Here is a 20,541-nt window from a genome sequence, read left to right as displayed (position 1 = left end):
ACACCATAAGCACTGCATCATGCATTCACATCACAAGTAATTGAAGCGTAAAAGAAGCTCAAGAAAATGCAACGATAAGCACAACAATTATACAAATAGTGGCAGAATATAGAGAATGAAGCACAGTAAAGTACACGAATGTCATAGCGATTCTATTAAATATTCATTGTCTAATGTGACCCTTTCTAGGGTAAGGCAAAATATTCAACACGGTAATCAACGCCAAATCTACACAAAAGTCTTTAATCAGCTGACTTAATGAACTTCAACAAAATAGGTAAGAATATATTATTGATTTAGGGACTGTTTACCTAATTAAGATTGAAAAACAAGAAAAATGTTTAACTGATTTTTATTATAGATTTGTATATGATTTAGTTTGACTCAAAAACATGTAAAAAAGTGTTTTAGTTTTTTTTGTTTTTTTTATTTAGTCATACAGAAAGAATAATTTTTTAAAATAAATTTTTAAAATAATTTGAAGAATTTTCATAAACACCAAAGGTGTCGATGTGCACTACAACAATGCATTTGCTTCATGCATTCTGACTTGTGTTTGTTTCTTTACATTACTAGTACACAAATCATGCAAACATGGCATGGAACACCAAAACACACATATTTACGAAGTTTCTTCATGAGTTTTACAATGTTTATTATTTTCTGAAAATACTAAAAATTACTAATCACTAAGAGATTTCTAATTTATAAAAATCTTAAATAAGCATTGCTTGCATGGAGATTGATTCATTTTGTCCACTATGAAATTAGTTTGCATAGTTTGTCGATAAAATTATTTCATGAATTTTTGAATAAGTTTTTTAATGAACCCTATAAAAATATATATGAACAAATAAGGATTTTTATCTTATACCTTAGCTTTATTGCTTCGTCATTCCACTCCACATTTTGTCTTGTCTTTCGTCTTTGAACCTTTCCTCATCCCGAACAAAGCTTTTTTGAGTGAGAGAGTGAATCCTTCCTGGACAATTTGCACCTGTGGTCTGAGGTAAAGTATTCAGCATTATTTCCAATTACCTTTTCCCCCGTACAACTGCAATCCAAAGTACCAAATCATTGTCGTACCATTCAGCTCATTTCGTCTCATTACTAAGTGTAATAATAATTTATAAATGTTAAAGGTTTTCCAATAATAATATTTAATTTATAAAGGTTGCATGAAATGTATTATTATGTTGTTTCACTAATTGTTAGGTAAGAATTTATCTCCTAGTAAGTTTTTTTTCAAAATTTTTCAGTTACAACAATATTTTGATTTATGTTACAAAAAATTATAGGTTGGTTAATTTATTTTTTTAATGTATTTCTATTATTGCACATATATTATATGAAATTCAAATGTTTTTTTTTCAGGAATTACAAAAATCAACCAATTTTTTTATATAAGTTAATGAAACTATAACTATATAATATTAGCACACACAATTATCTGATTTTCTTTGGTCTAAAAGTTTATTTTTCCTTTATTCAAAAATATTCTTTAATGTCAATACATAATTGAGATAATATATAAAATACATTCAATGCTTTCTGAGCCAGGGTTTGCTTAGGTATTTTGATATACTTTGTGAACCATCCCTAAAGCGGCCAATAGTCGATCAATATTATTGCACAATATTTTGGTTTGTGCAATTTAATTGATCGTATGTAGACGATATTGAAAGTTTGCGCAATACATTGCATGATTGACGAAAAGTTGAAAATATATTGTACAACCTGGAAAATATTGCACCGTCTGTTGGCATTATTGCGCAATATCAGTCAGTTTGTGAAGTATCAACAAGTGGAAAATATTGCACAATTTCAATATCGCCTTCAAACTATTCACGTTCATGGCACGAACAAAATTTTGTACAATATTATTGAACGTTAAGGGGCAACCTTCAAATTATTGTGCAATCTATATTGTACAATAATATTGACTGTCTATGGGCCGCTCGAATATTACTCGTTTCTACCAGGTAACCAGAAATATTCGTTATTGGTTTAATACCGTTAATCAACATTTCACTTCACGTAGAAAGATTAGGTGTTTACATCGCATAATACCAAAAAGATAATGCGTCAGTTAATAAATAAAAAGTCCCTAGAACAGTGCACTGTAAATTATAAATATATACATTTTTTTTTCTCGAGGCTTTAAAACCATATTTTCTTTGTTATTGTGTGAATTTAAGCTCTATACTAGGTCTACTGAGGCAGCTGGTAAAATTTGTATTTGTCGATGAAACAATAATTGAATACACTGACCAAAATTTGTATTTTTGGGAATGATGAGATTGAAGATGAGCGGTCTAGTTGACGTCCTGACGGGTACGATGGTATGATCTATTGTTACCGTACAGGATCAATTTTTTTTTTTTTTTGTCACTTGTGACAATCCAACAAACATTTCTACATTTGTCATGAAAGCAATGAAAGGTATATGTTTGGACGTTACAGCTTTATGCCGGGAACACACCCGATGCAACGTCATGCGACGCTACCCGACGCCTTGCCACGTTTTGGTAGGGTGTGCAGATCTATGAAGTCAAGCGCACGCCACGTACAGTCCACAGCGTGTATCACAAATCAGTATCAAAATCGCAACGCCTCTTTTGTTCTTAATGCATTATTTTGAGCAAAACCGTGTAATAAATGGTTTGTTAAACTTAATTGTTTTAAATAAAGTTATTCCGGTGTTTTGATAAAGTTTCTTTCTAACCATCATACCAAAATAATTTTTATAAAAACTTATGAATTTTTGTTCTCGTTTAATTTGGTTTACATTAAAATAGGAACGACAAAATTACATATACTTAGTTTGAAATAAACTGCAAAAAATATGAGTTTAAGATACTCGACGAAAATGGTGTAATTTTATGAGCAAAACCTTGAAATAAATTGTTGGTTAAATTTTATAAGCAAATCGTGTAATAAATTGTTTGTTAAATGTTATCAAAAATTGGTATTCTGGTGTTTTAATCAATTTTCTACCAAACCATTGAAATTAATTTTTTAAAATAAAAACTAACGAATTTTTGATCTTGGTTAATTAGGTTTATATTAAAATAATTTGTTATAATTAATATAACGACAATAATACATGTAGTCTGAATAAAAATATGAGTGTCCGGTTCTTTTATTTTTGACTGTACCCGATGCTACCCGAAAATCTAGACAGTGGAGATCCCAGAGCGTTGGGTAGCAACGGGGGTAATGCAACCGTATGGAAAATCGGAGTTTGGATTTTCGTCCGGTAGTGTGTTTCTGGCTTTACCCTCGGTTAATTTGCTTAAGCCAGAAACACACTTACCCGATGCGACACTACCCGATGCTACCCGACGCAAATCCAAACTCCGATTTTCCATAAGGTTGCATTACCCCCGTGCACATCTACCCGATGCTACCCGACGCAAATCCAAACTCCGATTTTCCATAAGGTTGCATTACCCCCGTGCACATCTACCCGATGCTATGCCACGCTAACCTACCCGACGCTCTGCGGTCCCCACTCTCCAGATTTTCGGGTAGCATCGAGTACAGTCGAAGACAAAAGAACTGGAAACTCATATTTTTATTCAAACTACATGTATTAATGTCGTTATATTAATTACAACATACTTATTTTAATATAAACCAAATTAACTGTGATCAAAAATAATTAGTTTTTATTTAAAAAATTAATTTTAAAGGTTTGGTAGAAAATTGATCAAAACACCGGAATACCATTTTTTGATATAATGAATTTAACTAACAATTTATTGTACTCGCTTCGGCGGTACATATACTAAAATTGGAATAAAATTAATTAACAATTTATTTCATAGTTTTACTCGTAAAATTACACCATTTTGTAATGTCGGGTAGCATCAGAACAGGTCATTCATATTTTTTGTAGTTTATTTCTAACTAAGTACATGTAATTTTGTCGTTATATTAATTACAACATGTTATTTTAATATAAACCAACGTAAACGAGATAAAAAATGCGTAAGTTTTCATAAACATTGTTTAATTATGATGGTTAGGAGTAACTTTATTTAAAACAATTAAGTTTAACAAACAATTTATTAGATGGTTGTGCTCATAAAATTTAACTAACAATTTATTACAAGGTTTTGCTCAAAATAGTGCATTAAGAACAAAAGATGCGTTGCGATTGTGATAGTGATTATTGTGATAAACGCTGTAGACTATACGCGAGGTATGCTTGCGTCGGATAGATGTGCACACCCCACCAAAACGTAGCAAGGCGTCGGGTAGCATCGCATGGCGTAGCATCGGGTAAGTGTGTTCCCGGCTTTATTGTTGAATCAAGTTTGGTAGCTTCCCTTAATTCTCATCGAAGACAGAAGATCTTCGCTGAGATTCATATTCAATAACCTAATTACCAGAAATAAATTTTTAAACCACTTTTGGGTCATGCGCTCACTTCAGTTGCCTTGGTTGCTCTAGTATTAAGCTTAAATTAATAAAATAAAATATTTAAAAGCTCATTACCATTGGTGATTTGACGTGGAACCCATTTCTTTAACTTCCAACTTTTCACAAGTCGATGTAAGATAGTGAATGGTTTTCGTTGCTTCCATTGGGCGAGCTCCTGACATGTTTGACTCAAATCATGTTTGATTCCCGCGGTTCATTCTCATTGAAACTGAAGATCTATCAGGCCTAGATTCATCTTCAATCCCATAATCCCCAGAAGAGAATTTTTTAAAACATTTTTGGCCCATGCACTCCCTTATTTTCGTCACCCAAAGCAGTAAAAATTTTACAGGCTGCCTTGGCAGTCTAGTCTTGGGCTTAAAATCATACAATAAAGGCAAAGCTTCCCCCAATTCGTTCTCATTCAAGACAGAATATCTACCAGGCCGATATTCATCAACCTTCTTAAAAGCTCAAATAACAGCTTAGATTCATTCAACCCACAGATTATAGGCATGAAGATACAAAATATTTTATAATTTACAGAGAATTATTCAAGACACTTTTATAAGAACTGATGCATCATTCTCTTCGTAGTACGTTATGTATACGCTTAATTCTCTAGTGTAAATAGAAATGCTGATTAAAGGTATTAAAAGGGTAAAAAATTTAAAAAAAACATGAAATCTTCTTGTTACCTTTTACTTCAATTTTCCAGGTTGGTTTTTCATAACCAAACAATTTATTAACAGGTGGTATTACTTAGTTTTGTCAATGTTAATCTGACCTTCGTGGAAATGTCTAGGCATTTAAATTTAATTAAAATTTATGAAAACTTTAATTCACGATTTTCGTGGTCTGCTTGACCAATTAATACGTTACAATTAATTAAGGTTTTTAGTTGAGATGAAAAACTGTTGATGTCCGAGTGGATCGAGGTCACGATAGCTCGGGTGGTAGAGCAGCGGCGTATGTAGCCGAAGGTCGTGGGTTCGAATCCCTCTCGTGCCATTAACTTTTTTTTCATCTCAACTAAAAACCTTAATCAATTGTTTATAAAAACTTATGGAAGACACTGTACATGCTATCAGAACTATGTTCATCCACGTTATATCATCCCCTATTCATTTATTTGCAATTTCTCCATCTTAATATAATATTAATCATGATTTGGACCACCATAGTTTGACAATCCCTGGTCTAGTTCAGTGTGATTTGGTTCTATGAGTTGTATTTTTTTAAAATATTTTCTGATAATTTTATTTGAATATTTATTTGGATTTACAAGAGACAGGGTTATGGTTTAAAGCTCATCCATCAGTCTTAATTCATTAAATTTTAGATCCTTGTGTTCAAGTAATTTGAACATGAAGTTTAATTATCACATATTTCAATGTAATTTAAATGTTAAATTAATTTTTACAGTACCAACTTTTTTCTGGACGGTCATAAGTTAGAATACCAGATAGAATCTAATGGAAGAACGCCAATAATAATATATGAAAGAAAGACGAAGAGGGGAAATCGACAAGACGAGATAGACCCACCCTTAATGATTTGACTTCTCGAATTACTTATCTTCAGATGTGACCTGTAGAAAACCAAGAATTACCGAAACTTAAATCCGTAGAAATAATAAATACCAAGTGTAAATGTTTTAAAGGAGACATAAATTTACTCTTTTTGTATTCCTCTAATTGCCTTTATTCTTGTATAAATATTAAATGTGATGTATAAAAATGTATTTTTGGATTGTACAAATTGTCAATTGCCTGTAAAATACGCCTCTTGAATTGTGTATAAACAATAAATTTCTATGTACAGTTGTTAACTTTGTGGTACAAAGTATGTAAGTGAGCCGATCTACATGGGTTTCACATCCAGAAATTGCAATAAACTTAATAACTTAAGTATATAAAGTGAGGATTGATGAATATATTAAATCAATTTCTCTTTTTTCGAATAGTGAATTGCATTATAATATCAAAAACATTCTCATAATTCAATTTCACTTAAAATTTATATCAATACTCTGAGTATTGGTGGAAATTTTCCATATCCACATTATAAAAACCACAGGCTTGAACCAATTGCATTAAAATACCATAGAATCGTTTGAGTATATAAGTTGTGTTAGTGCCTTTTAAAATTAAATATTACAACATGGGGTTAATATTTTTGTAATTGGCTTATCATTTCAGATGTGAGATCAAAAGGGCAATCCTGATGATCAATTTGTAAACATTCTGCTTCAAAGCTAAACAATATAAATACCCATTCATAACACCAACAAATTTATAAATTTATATCAAATATTAACTTTTCTCGATATAATTATAGTATTTGATACAAAAACCACGTTTAAACTTCATACATGTATCGTTACAAAGAAAAGTTGTTTCTGCATAATTTTCCTAATTAAAATTTTAAAAATACGGTAGCAGTCAACGTATAGTATTTATTCTTATTGTAGTATTTATATAGATGAGCACAAGAATTTTACATTGTATGTTCAGCTTTCAGTACAACGGTATTCACCCCAAATACATTTACAAGATAGACATTTTAAATATTATCCCTCAATCTAATCATATCCTTCAAATTAATCTGCACAATTAATCTGATTGGTTTAGAAACAGATTCACTTGTCCATTTGAGAAAAAAAATATTTTTAAAAAATATCCGTCCACCACGTACCATCCATTTTCCACCCGCAAGCAAACCTTCAATCTTCATATTTATTTTAATCTAGAGCCTATTCTTAACTTTGTGTCTCTTGTGTCTCAGGAAATTTGTTTAAAAACAGTCATACAAGCAATAATTCTTCACCTGACGGGCGAAACTGGATAATTAGAAAAACAATATGTTCAGGATTGAGATTTTGAAGTTTAGTTAATATTGTGCTTATGTTTGGTGTTTAGTGATCGTTATTTTTATGTTCACTAATTTCGTGGTCCGCTTGACCAATTAATACTTTACAATTAATTAAGGTTTTTAGTTGAGATGAAAAAAAGTTAATGGCACGAGACTGATTCGAACCCACGACCTTCGGCTAGATACGCCGCTGCTCTACCACCTGAGCTATCGTGACCTCGATCCACTTGGACATCAACTCCCCATCTCAACTCATAAGGTGGGGTTGAGATGGGGAGTTGATGTCCGAGTGGATCGAGGTCACGATAGCTTAGGTGGTAGAGCAGCGGCGTATCTAGCCGAAGGTCGTGGGTTCGAATCCCTCTCATGCCATTAACTTTTTTTCATCTCAACTAAAAACCTTAATTAATTGTAAAGTTATTTTTATGATTATTTTGAGATTGTGAGATGCGGTCTGGTGTGACGTAGGTTTTAGAAAAACACTTTCTTTATCGTGCCGACGTTTCGATCTTTATTGAGATCATCTTCAGGGCTCAAAGTGTTTGCTTTCTGGGTAGATGTGTCATTCTTGTGTGTTGTGTTTGGCACATCTACCCAGAAAAACAAACACTTTGAGCCCTGAAGATGATGTCAATAAAGATCAAAACGGCACGATAAAGAAAATGTTTTTCTAAACCTTACGTCACACCAGACCGCATCTCACGATCTCCAAATAATAATTGTGCTTATATCTCACCGCACATTCCTTGTGTGCCTTTATTAATTTGGGACAGGCCTGCCAACATCTTCACTCAAATGTACTATGTCATCCTCAGTACTTATGGCCCTGAGAGTTCTCAGCTGTTCTGTCTTCATCTACTAAAGCATCGATATATAAACAATCATGGGGTCTGTGTACAGTCATATGGACATCTTTGGATCCCCGAAGGTGTTACATCCATGAAAATCAAATTTTCCACTTCTTGTTTATTTTGTTGCTGATTCCAAAATAACCATTGGTCAAAGATGACTCCTAATAATTTTACTTTTTTGTGAGGATTCCATTGAGTGGACGAGGTGACCCGAAGGATCTATTGGCCTTTACCCTTTATATAAGGTTAAGTGTATATTGCACCTCCTATATGCCTCTGAATAGCATTGATTTATGACTATCGACTGTTCATCTGCGTACAGCAAGCAATTAAAGCCCTGCTTGTGCCAGTACTGAACTATTATTAGTCTTTGTTCATAATAACAACAAAATTGTTTGATGTGATCTTCCAAATAGAATGGCGATTCATTTGGCTCTATATAGAGAGCAAGCTGGCTAGCACAGTTTTTGCTGAGTTTGCTGTGTTCAGTCTGTCTAATTGTTCTAGTCCTGTCGAATTGTGTCTGACAGACCAAGATGATTATTAAAGATCAAATCATTGCTGAATATAAGATTATTGTATTTCAGCATTTGAGGTAAATTTACAAATAGACAAGTGGGATAAAAATGCTGGCTTAAGTGTGGGAGATGTCTATCAGGGTACATTGCATTTTAAAAGAAACAGTTTCCTTCTCGACAGCCATTTATTTATACATAGTCTGTCAGGACTGAAGACCTACTGAAATATGCAAAATTTTACTTATCCAGCATTGCCTCGAAGGTGAAATTAAACCAAAACAAAAACAAATTTCAGACTGTATTTCCCTAACACATTATTCAGGTTTTTATTTTTAACTCGATATTAAATTTTCACTTGTTAAATATCTTCAAAATGCAGAAATAATTTTTCCATTATGTTTTAAAATGTTTCATTCCTTCTTCTTTTCATTTTAATTTAAAAAAAATATTAAATTAAAATTATAATGGTGAGTAAAATGAATGGAATCGATTCAGTGTAATTGAGGAGAAGGGTCGATATGAGGATAATAATCATGTGAAATATTGTCTGATGAAAAAAAGGGGAAAAAATTTAAAATGAGTAACTAAGATCAAAGAAAGTTCTTAAAAATGAAAACTAGAATATTGCATCTGAATGCAACACAGGATGAATAATGAAAACAATTATAAAACATTTTTCTATTAATCATGACAATCTTATAAAAATACTTAGTTACAAAATTTACATTCTAATGGTTGTAGATAATGTATCGATTTAAATTTTATAAAAAAAGGTATTAGTACGTACCATTTAAAACTTTTATCAATCTTAAAATGTGTTAAGTTGCTAAAGATAGCGACAAGAGAAAATTATTTAATGTTTTGAAGTGATATTAATATTATAGAAATTATTTTTCTGACATTTCTCCCCTTGCTATCAAAACGGATCTTTGTGTAAATTTAAGATATTTTTGGTCAGTAAGACGATTTAAAATAATTTTAGACGGGATCAATGAATAAATAAACTCCCTTCTATATTAAAATATTAATTTTTTATAGAATAAATTTATATTTTTGATCCTTATGATATTGATATACCTCGTATGATAATAATTTAATAAATAATACGGATTGTTGTAAGTTTAGAAGAAGTGCTACACAGGGCTAATTATGAACATTAATTTTAAATTAAAATAACTTTTATATTTAAAAAGGTGAGCTGAGCAATTACAAACTCGTAATCGAAGTGAAAAACAAAATACAAATGCGCAACTTGTCATTTTTTTCATTAAAATTACAATAAGAGAATCAACCATTAGAAAGTTTATAAGTTTATTATTTTTTTTATAAGTTTGTTCTTTAAGTACAGATTAAAATTAAAATGCTGTACACGAGAAAATCAATATATATTGATCCTTTTTATAAAAACTTCAAATGTTTTCTTCTAATCTAACCTCACAAAACAAATATCTCAAGCGATTTGGTTTTGTTTATTCACAATGTTTATTAATTTTCTATTTATTTGCCTAAAATTGGCCTATCCCTGGTCCGTTTTGACATAGAAGCCTTAATCCGGCTAAAAAAACTGTCATAAAATTCCTCCTTTGCCTTCATAAAACATTTAGTTGTACGATATAAAATATATATTTATTAGTAATCAAACAATGATTATCTGTGTGACACTTCGTTTAAATAAAAATTCAAAAAATATATGTTAACTTTAATCCAAAGACATTTTTAACTGTAAGCGTTATCCATTTATAAAATTTCTATTGGAATATTTCTTTAAGGACAGATTGAAATATTTTAGTAATAGGTGTTAAAACTACACCTTGTTAATTAGTAATTAGAAAGAAAAAAAATTAAAAACCAAATAGTATTTATAAAATAGAATATCACAATAAAAAATAATAAATAGAAGTCATTAAATTATTCTAATCTATAAAAGAAAAATTCATTTTAAGCTAAAACGTATCATAATTATAGAGAATTAAACTTTAAAAAAAGAAGTTATAAGAATAATTTGTTTAATTTTTAAGTTAATTGCTCAATGTAAGAATAGTATATTTTATTTTTGAAGAGTTTTTTGCCAAATGGCATAAAGGTTATTGCTACAAGACAATCGAAATATTAGAATTGCTGGCTATAAAAAAAGTCTTAAAAATGCAATAAAGGATAGAGGATAAAATAAACTTCTACGGTCTTGTAGACATCTATGAACACTATGAAACTTTGCGCTATAGCACTTTTGAGCATCTTTGGTCTTCTACGAATAAACTTTGTCTTGTAGAGAAACTATCGTAATGACTCTCTATAAAGCAACTAATAAGCAATCAGACACAATCAATTTTTGTAAAACAATATCATAAAAAAAATGAAAAGTATAGTTTTAAAAATTTATAAAAGGTATCTGTGGTGGCAATCATACTTAATAGCGGGCGGACCTAAAGAACCAAAACCGACGAAGGTACCTTTTATAAGAATAAGGGATTTTTACGACAGAAGAAATTTTTGCTCAAAAACTGGGATATTGTCATTGGCATATGGCAGAAAACATTCTGCTTGCAGTTTCAAGGTTTGGTCAATAAATTAGAATTATATTTGGGGAGAAACGAAAAAAAGTTGCACTTCTTTTTTCAAACTAAATTGTTTAACTTATTTTTCATTTTCAATACTGATGTAGAATCTATTGAATCTGTCATTTCTGAGACATTGAGTATCGTAATTTAAAAAAAAAAAGTTTAAAATTATTTTTCAAAAAACATTAAATGTTATATGTTATACTGTATCTTTTAAAAATTACTTTATGTTAAGTTTATTTTTGATATTTAATACGAAGTGGTGAGAAAGAAACTTTCGAGATCAAAGTTTACAATTCTCTTGTGATGTAATGATAATAAAATGTTAAATGAAGTACTTATTATTATTGAGGCTTGAGAATTTTTATAACAAAAAAAAGATCTTTCATTATTTATAAACATTCGTAAACTAATATTTATAATTTAGTGAAAACCGAGGATTATAAATAATAATAAATAGACAAGACAATTTCTCATGTCTCAAAATCTAACGTTTCACATCTTAATTCGCATTTCTAATAGACTTTCCTACAACGTTCATATTGTAAATAAATATATCAATTGTTATTTATAATGCATGCAAATAACTAAAGAAGAAAAATAATGATAAATCACTCCCTGTTTTGTAAATATGTTTATTATATTTTGAAAAGCAATGACAAAATTAAAAAAAACTATCTATATATCTAATACAACATAAGGCACAACATAGACTCCTTATAAGTGTTCATACAAGTGCTGTACGTATCGGTGTATGAAGTAATTAATATATAAAATGTTTCAAAATATTCAATTGTAAAACGTTAAAACTCATTATATTTGTATTATGTGTACAAAATAAGTTAGATATTTCAAATTATTTACCTTTGTTCCTTGTGTAAAAGCCCCATGAATCATGTACACCCTGAAACAAAAACAAATCAATAAACTATTCAACACAGTGTGTTTTTGTTTTAATTTATTATTATTGAGCCTAATTATAAACAGTATTGCATGGCTATAATTTCAAGCTGTTTAAGAGCTTAATAAATTTTTTAACCTAGAAACAACATGAAAGAAAACAGTTGGAAATGCGAAAAAAATTACATTGCATCGCCTGTGGATAGGCCACACCAGGCTGTAACAAAGGCATCTTCAGGTCAAAGAAAATAGATGTCTTTTAAATAATCAAGTGTCTATAGAGTACAGAGTGCGAAGAATTAGCGCGTGTCCTGCTAGCAGATTTTAAACAACTTCTAAGGCACAGTTGTGGATATGAGAAAGGGATTGATTCAATCCTTTTTAAAAAGATAGTTCCTACTCACAGTGAGTTGTTTTGCAACGATCCGGATTTCGAGCCTTTTAGCTCATCATCAGGTTGAAGGACTTCTACAACCGCGTCTTTCGACATGAATTGCCAAAGTGAGCCCGCTGATACCTCCGCCAACGCGACGTTCCAATTAGCAGCTGATTTTTTTAATGGCGCTCAATTTGAACGTGCGAAACGCGGAAATTATAAAACAAATAGATATTATACTAGTAAATACTTAATATTACTTAATTACTATAAAAATAATAACAATTAAAATAATTAGTTTAATTATTTGGATGTTTGATATTATTTATGTACATATTTAAAATGGGAGGTAGATCAAAATCTGTTATATTATTAATGCATTTATCACCATGTTCAATTTTACATTTTTTAATTTCAAATTTCTCAAACCAATCTAGTTCTCTTCCTTTGTTGAAACTATGTAACACTGTTGGTTTTACATTTGAATTGAAATTATGTTTTGTTTCTTTTAGATGGTCCTTAAATTCCAAAAATTTGCTCGATTTAGGCAAGTGTTCTTTTACTCTTGTTTTTATTTCTCTACCGCTTTGACTTATATATTTAATATCACAATCATTACAATTGACTTGGTAAACCGCGCTTTTTCCCAAGTTGTCTACTTTGTCTTTAGGTTTTGAGAGGATGTTTTTAAGTGAACCCGTACTTCTAAAAGCTATTCTAAAACCTTCTTGTTTAAAAATTTTACTAACTTTTTCCGATAATTCACCAATGTATGGCATAATGACAATTACATGAAAATTACATTATATGTGTCGGTGAAGGACAGCGAAACAAAAAAAAATACATTATTTTTTGTCATTTTTTTTATGTTAAAAACATTTTTCGCAAACAACGAAAACCTTCTCAAAGAATATTTATGTTAATTTCCGAGACTTGCAAGTGTTGCCTTATCTTTTTCCTTCTTTTTAATTTCTGTTCCTTTGAATTGTCAAAATATATTTGTGTACTCGTATGTCCTTTTTTTTATATCCTGTTTTTGCACGCATTGTTCATTACACCCCTTCAATTTGGATTGATCGAAGAGTGCAGGGGTATTCATTAACCTCTCAAAATCAAAAAACGTAATAGGATGCAGATCACGTCCTCAGTTGGTGCGAAAGTTTATGCAAGTTAAAATTTCTACTTCTGGGAGCCTGAAGAATACACACAGGAATTCTTCAAAAATCTTTCGGGACCTTGTAACTAGCCTCATAATAAGTAGCTCTAGACAACAATAGATACATAAATAGCCATATACTACTAGTCACTGAGCGCAGGCCGTAAAAAGCCTGTATATAGTTCGTACTTGTTTTAAATCATGAGCCAGCTAGCCAAATCAAAGGCTCCTTCTCCAAAGAGATAGTTGACAGTTGCTTCAGATCTGAGTTTTTACAATAACTTTAACCCTTTTTTATGCATCTACTATACAACGTTGAGCCATAGATCGATATTGTCCGTCTGATAATCTTGTGCTGGACTTATAATGCATAATCACTAATGTTTCTACCTTGATCTTCTTTTCGCTCTTTTCAACAAGATTGTGAACTGTTTGTCGATCCTAAAAATTTTTTCACGTGTTTTCTAGCGTTTATTACACCTATATTTGATGTTTAACCTTTTCAGACGTGATTAAAAAAGTGAAATTGCTATTTTATATTTAAGCTATTTAAACTAAAACACATAAGATCTAATGTTTTCATCAGGGAATCAACAATTCTCGACATACTGCTGAGCTTCAACCCCTCCAACTACGATACAATTAGATAGATAGATAGATAATGATGTTTATTTACAATAAAAATTATATTCACTAATTTCGTGGTCCGCTTGACCAATTAATATATTACAATTAATTAAGGTTTTTAGTTGAGATAAAAAAATCAATGGCACGAGCGGGATTCGAATTGAAAAATGGCAAAAAGGAGGGAAAATTCAAAAGGTGCGGTTGAGATGGGAAGTTGGTGTCCGAGTGGATCGAGGTCACGATTGCTCAAGTAGTAGAGCAGCGGCGTATCAAGCCAAAGATCGTGGGTTCGAATCCCGCTCGTGCCATTGACTTTTGTATCTCAACTAAAAACCTTAATTAATTGTAATAAAAATTATTTTACACAAAATATTCATTACATAAAACATCCTAGACAATAGCCCAAAGGCTGTCTGTCGAGTTGCCAAAAGAAAAACATAGAATAATATGAACGAATACTAATACTAACAATACTAATACAAATAGTTATAATTTACACAATACTTTACTTAATTTAAATTATCGATTTTAGGGAGTACAAAACATAATTGTAGAGACTGTGCCAGTTCTGCCCATTCAAAAATGAAATTACTTCATTATTTTTCTAAAAACAATTTGCCAAACAACCTAATTGTGATTCCTTCAATATAGGGCACACCGCCAAAAAATAGAAGCCATCCTCATACACACCTAAATTACACAAATCACAACGGTACGCTTCCTCATTTCTGTGGACCGAGTAATTAAGAGACAGCAACTTACCTCTTGCTTTCATATCACACTTATCATATTCAAATTATCATTTTTATTTAAATAATGGTGATTTTCTCCTAATTCCAGATTCAGTTTTTTGTATAAACCATGGAAGACAGATCGTTGTGCTCTTAATTTTAGTTGATTTTTAAAATCAGTTCTTAAGTCCTTCACCGACACATATAATGTAATTTTCACTTCCCTGGAAGACGTACCCGTAGTCCCGGCTTCAACATCGGGTGGCGTTGGAAGTGAAGGATGACTCGCTCACGCAGTCCAGACTCCAATGTTGGGCGGTGTTGGTAGTAAAGAAAGAAGAAAGAGAAGATCAAAATAATGCCTCGTTGTGTTGTTTTCAACAGGTTTGTTGTCACCTCTCGGCTGGCCAGCGCTAAACTAAAACTTCTCGTCCGATCATCCTTATCGGAAGGTGGGGGTTATCTCTGATTGCGCCTTAATCCTCTTTTTTCCTGGCAATATCTGCACAGGCTTGTTTCTACCGCTGCGAGTTTATACATATGCCCGCAATATCCAGGCAGTTCACCTTTTATTATAATCCTATCATATCCTAAATTTAATCGTTCTGCCATTACTTTCTGTGATGCCTATATCCTGAGCACAATTCCCATCGAACCGAGGATTTATTTTTAATCCATTGTCTGAGAGATAAACGTTTTGTGGCAGTTGCACAAAAGGGCTCAGGGAAATCGGTGTCTCATCGTAAACTCCATGGCCAATTTATGGGTTTCGTCAATGCTCCTATACCCCGTGCGCTCAGGTACCCTTACAATAATCATTTTGTTATCTCTAATGTTTGACAGGATCTTAATGCGATCCCAAATAACTCTGAACTTTACTACTGATGAGGTCATTACAAGAGTTCTCTTAACAATTCGAAATCATCGCACACATCGAAGAGCCGATGTAGCTAGGCTCACTGTCGAGATTGGGTATAACATGCGACTCGTCTATAACCGCCCCCGTCTCTCACAGCCCCGTACGCCTTTACGAAATTCCAAGGCGCTCCATAGTTCTTTTTTTTTTAACTTTTTATTTGTTTTTTACAACTGCATTCTTCGACGCAACAAGTAAAACGGATAGTATTTACATATAAAATTATTAACGGTAGCGTGAAAGCTTGAACAATTACCATCCAGTGATGGTAGCCGTTAGTTAATCAATACGATGAGCGAGATGTACTCCATCGTAGGAGACCGATGTCAATTGTTAAGGTTGTCGCGGGGCCACCGACGCTTCAGTCTTCTGTTGGGATTATTAGGTAATGTGGTGGATGACAGGTTTTGGACGAAAGGGTCCGGATGATGGAGTAGTTTGGAATGGAACGTTTTGTAGCGGGATTGGGCTAGCTCGGTAACAAAAAGGACATTTAGGTCGGTATGGATGGTGTGATTGGATACATAGAAAGGGGCTTGTACTATTGCTCTGAGGATTTTAGATTGAAGGGATTGGATTCGATTGAGGTTGGAACGCTTAGCAGTACCGTAAAGTTCAAGACCGTATGTCCAAATGGGGGCCAGGAGGGCAATGTAAAGTTTTATTTTGTTTATTAGTGAGAGTTTTGATCGTCTGTCGAGTAGTCGTTTAAGCATGAAAAATCGTATATTACAGTCTGTACGCTTAAGTCGTGTATGGGGGTTCCACGTCAGTCGTTTGTCCAGGAAGAGTCCGAGGTATCGTACTGGTTCGCAATTGGGATGGGGACGTTGTTGAGGTATACTGGTGGGAGTGTTTTCATGTTTAGAGTAAATATTATGTTCGTTGATTTGGTTTCGTTGATCTTGATTCTCCACCGACGTAGCCAGCATTCTAGGGTGTTTAGGTGATTTTGAAGATTACGGGAAGCAGTAACAGGATCTTTATCAGGAGAAAGGATTGCGGTATCATGGGCAAAGGTGAAGGTGATAGTGTTAGGTTGCGTAGGTAGGTCGGAGGTATAAATTGAATAAAGGAAAGGAGCGAGCACACTGCCCTGTGGGACACCTGCAAGAATAGGATGGATAGGAGACAATGAATTCCATAGTTCTAAAATCAATTCTTAAAGCCAACCGAAACCCCGGTAATTGAACATGGTTGAACACCCAAAACGTTCCCTTGGGGTCATACCAAATGGATTTAATTTCATTTTCAGAAAGTCAATTGCATGATACGTTGAACCGGCGTGACAAGAAAGATGGATCCTTCTTAATATGTGATTTTATTTAGGAAAGCAAACCCTTGATGGAAAGCCTTTTCAACATAAAGATATACTCTAATAATTTGTGGTATGTTCTTAATGGTCCATAATTCGATGGACCTGTCATGGGTATTTGTTCGATTTGTTGGAGGGTGTACAGTTATATTATTATTTTATTATTTTTTAAGGGTTTTGTAAACGTATTTGTAAATTAAATGTCAATAATAGTGTTTTCATGAAATAATAATAGTCGTTTGCCATTATCGCATTATATATAGTAGTTATTTTAAGGAATTACACAAAATCTCTCACAGCGTACGATATATCAATCAAATTTATACGGTTTTGGCAATCGACAATTAATATTACGGGGGATCGAATTTTATCTAATAACAAAGGAAGTAAATATCCGGGTAGTCTGAAAGTGCCTCGAGGGCTGTAGTCGCCTCGAGGATGAACAGTTGAGTTGGCCGTTTTGAAAGGGCGTGATTTGGTGAAGCCGCCGTGGGTGGGCGACGTGATAAAACTGTACATACAAGGGATTGACGACTGAGCCCGGAGGGATTGTTTGTCATCATCGATTCAACTCGAGGCCGAAAATTGATTTCCATCATACCAAATTTATTGTCTTTTCATGTAAAACCAAAAGAATAATTATTATAAGAGGGAGCTGACGTTTGATTTTTAATCATAATTATGTGTATTTATTATGGATGGGAATAGATGATAGCCTGGATCTGTCTGGTGCATATAACAGGTGTGATAATAAAATCCGAACTATCCGGTGCTGGACGACCCAATAACAGGAATTACTGGGAAAAATTTGTTCATCTCGACCAAAAAATAGCTCCAGGAAATGATTTAATCACAAATGAAGGTTTTACAAAATCTTTCGATTAATTTTTTTGTTGGTTTTTAGTTGAGATAAAAAAAGTCAGTGTCACGAGCAGGATTCCGAAATAAAAAGGTGGGGTTGAGATGGGATGTTTGTGGATCGAGGTCACGATAGTTCATGTAGAAGAGAAGTGGCGTATCTAGCCGAAGGTCGTGGGTTCGAATCCTGCTCGTGACACTAATTTTTCATTTCAACCAATGTGGTAAATCATAACTGCTAATTGCTTTGTCTTATATTAAAGTTTTGTCCTAAAAATTATTTTTGTTTGCTTATTTTCAAAAGTACCATTTTTTTATTCATTCAGAATCAATTATTGATGGAATATGCAAAGCTGCGGAAAAAGGTACATTGCTAATAATATTTTACCAGTATACTCTCCAAAGGCCGCTATCTAGCCGACAATCGTAGGTTCGAATCCAGCTCGTGACACTGACTTTTTTTATCTCAACTAAAAACCTTAATTAATTGAAAGATATTAATTGGTCAAGCGGACCACGAAAACTAGTGAGTTTTCCAAAATATCCCACTACATGTTCACACTATCTGTTGAACCTATTCAACGAATTTTTTTCTTCGGAAACCATACCTTCTCTTGGACAACAGGAAATTCAGGTTCGTGATTCACTGATTTGGACCAAACTTTTTTCGTGATGCTGCACTTCAAAATTTCAAGTATCCGCCCCCCTGGTTCAAACATTTTTTTGAAATTTATGTTTTAGTGGACAATTGATGAAGTTATTTCTTTCAATTAATTATTCTTTTTATGTAGGGTCTTGGTTGAGATAAAAAAGTCGGTGTCAAGAGCGTGATTCGAACCCATGACCTTCGGCTAAATACGCCGCTGCTCTACCACTTGAGCTAACGTGACAAGTGGTAGAGCAGAGGCGTATTTAGCCGAAGGTCGTGGGTTTGAATCCCGCTCTTGACATTGACATTTTTATCTTAACCAAGACCTTACATAAAACGATTTTTTTTTTTTTTTTAACTGTGTGGTATTAATGACGGTTAGCCAATACTTATTAGGAGATCGCGAGGTGCGGCCTGGTGTGATGCAGGTTTTAGAAAAACAGTTTCTTTATAATGCCAACGTTTCGATCTTTATTGAGATCATCTTCAGGGCCTGAGATTTATAAACATTGTTATCATTTTACAAATATATGTAGGATATGAAAAAGAAAAAATGAATTTAACAATGCTAGAAAATTTAAAAAAAAATGAATTTGTACAATGCAAGAAAATTTTAGATTAAAAATAAATTGAATTTATACAATGCTAGAATTTGTTTTAATCTAAAATTTTCTAGCATTGTATAAATTCATATTAATATTTTTTTTATTTTTTAGCATTGTATAAATTCTATATATATTTTTATTGGGATCATCTTCAGGCGTGGGATTTATAAACATTGTTTAAATTTTACAAAAATTTATTTTTTTCACACCCAATATGTATTTGTAAAATTTAAACAAACTTTAAAAATCCCAGGCCCTGAAGATGATCTCAATAAAGATCGAAACGTTGGCATGATAAAGAAAATGTTTTTCTAAAACGTACGTCACACCAGACCGTACTCACGATCTACAAATATTAATTTTTTTTGAAAGTTTAAATTTTCGTTGTTTTTTTTTTTTTGTATTTCTAATATTTTTATTCTCTACTTGCTCAAATCAACTAAGTGAATGTATCATTTTATAGCATTTATTGTGTAGATTGCAATAAAACTGTAGTAAAAGCTATTAACGTTTGGAAACCCCCCCCCCAAAAAAAAAACAGATATTGTTCAAGTAAACTAGGTGATAATTTTTTTTCGTAAAACTAATATGACATTTTGTTTTAGCAACTATAGAGAGACCATTAAATATAAATGTAGAGTTACTAATTTGGTAATTTAGAGGCACAAATAAACGTTCACTAAATATAAATTTTTGCTTGGATTAAAAGTTATCGATTTTTTTACCCCATACATTTTTTAGCGACATTTAAATTCTTTTCGTAGGAATAAGGCCAAATTAATTTATTTACATGAAGTCCACACTAAACATTGATACTGTGAACCACCTTATGATGACGAAAGTACAAAATTCCCGGATTTTCCACTGCCTACGTTCGAAATTTCAACGGGTTTGTATGCCATTAAAGGTGGAAGAAAGTTTTCTTCAGCCTCCCAAAACGACATTTGTACCAGGAACTTAATTGCCTGTCATAATCAGGGTACTGATGTCTTTGGACAATATGAGAGCATTATGTATTCAAATTGTAAGTCCGGAGTACACCTATAAATTAAAACACTTCCAACATTTTAGAGACGGGAATTCGGATTCGCGATGAAAAAGTTGTTTTTATATAACTACCTCATTGTTGACCGCTCCAGTCTCGACTCCATCAAATTATTAAACAACCTGTCACCAAAA

General features: G+C 32.4%; 1 protein-coding gene and 1 long non-coding RNA gene across 2 annotated transcripts in view; one reads left to right on the top strand and one right to left on the bottom strand.

Moving 5' to 3' along the window:
- Positions 1–7,403, top strand: part of LOC106673401 (SCY1-like protein 2) — a 456,897-nt gene extending 449,494 nt beyond the window's left edge. The window contains exon 19 of the mRNA XM_024229052.1: positions 5,854–7,403. Within this exon, the coding sequence (XP_024084820.1) occupies positions 5,854–5,880 (27 nt within the window). The 3' untranslated portion in view covers positions 5,881–7,403. The remainder of the gene's footprint in view (positions 1–5,853) is intronic.
- Positions 696–15,493, bottom strand: LOC112127709. The gene is made up of 3 exons (XR_002910697.1): positions 15,257–15,493; positions 12,094–12,133; positions 696–1,054 (listed from the first exon to the last, which is right to left on the bottom strand). It is a non-coding gene; the product is annotated as an uncharacterized LOC112127709 (long non-coding RNA).
- Positions 15,494–20,541: the final 5,048 nt, after the last annotated feature.

The sequence above is a fragment of the Cimex lectularius genome, unplaced genomic scaffold, assembly GCF_000648675.2.
Source record: "Cimex lectularius strain Harlan isolate CLEC.00 unplaced genomic scaffold, Clec_2.1 scaffold123, whole genome shotgun sequence".
In the NCBI taxonomy this organism is placed as follows: Eukaryota; Metazoa; Arthropoda; class Insecta; order Hemiptera; family Cimicidae; genus Cimex; species Cimex lectularius.
The sequence above is the reverse complement of the archived record's forward strand: the minus strand, read 5'-3'. Positions and strand labels throughout refer to the sequence as shown.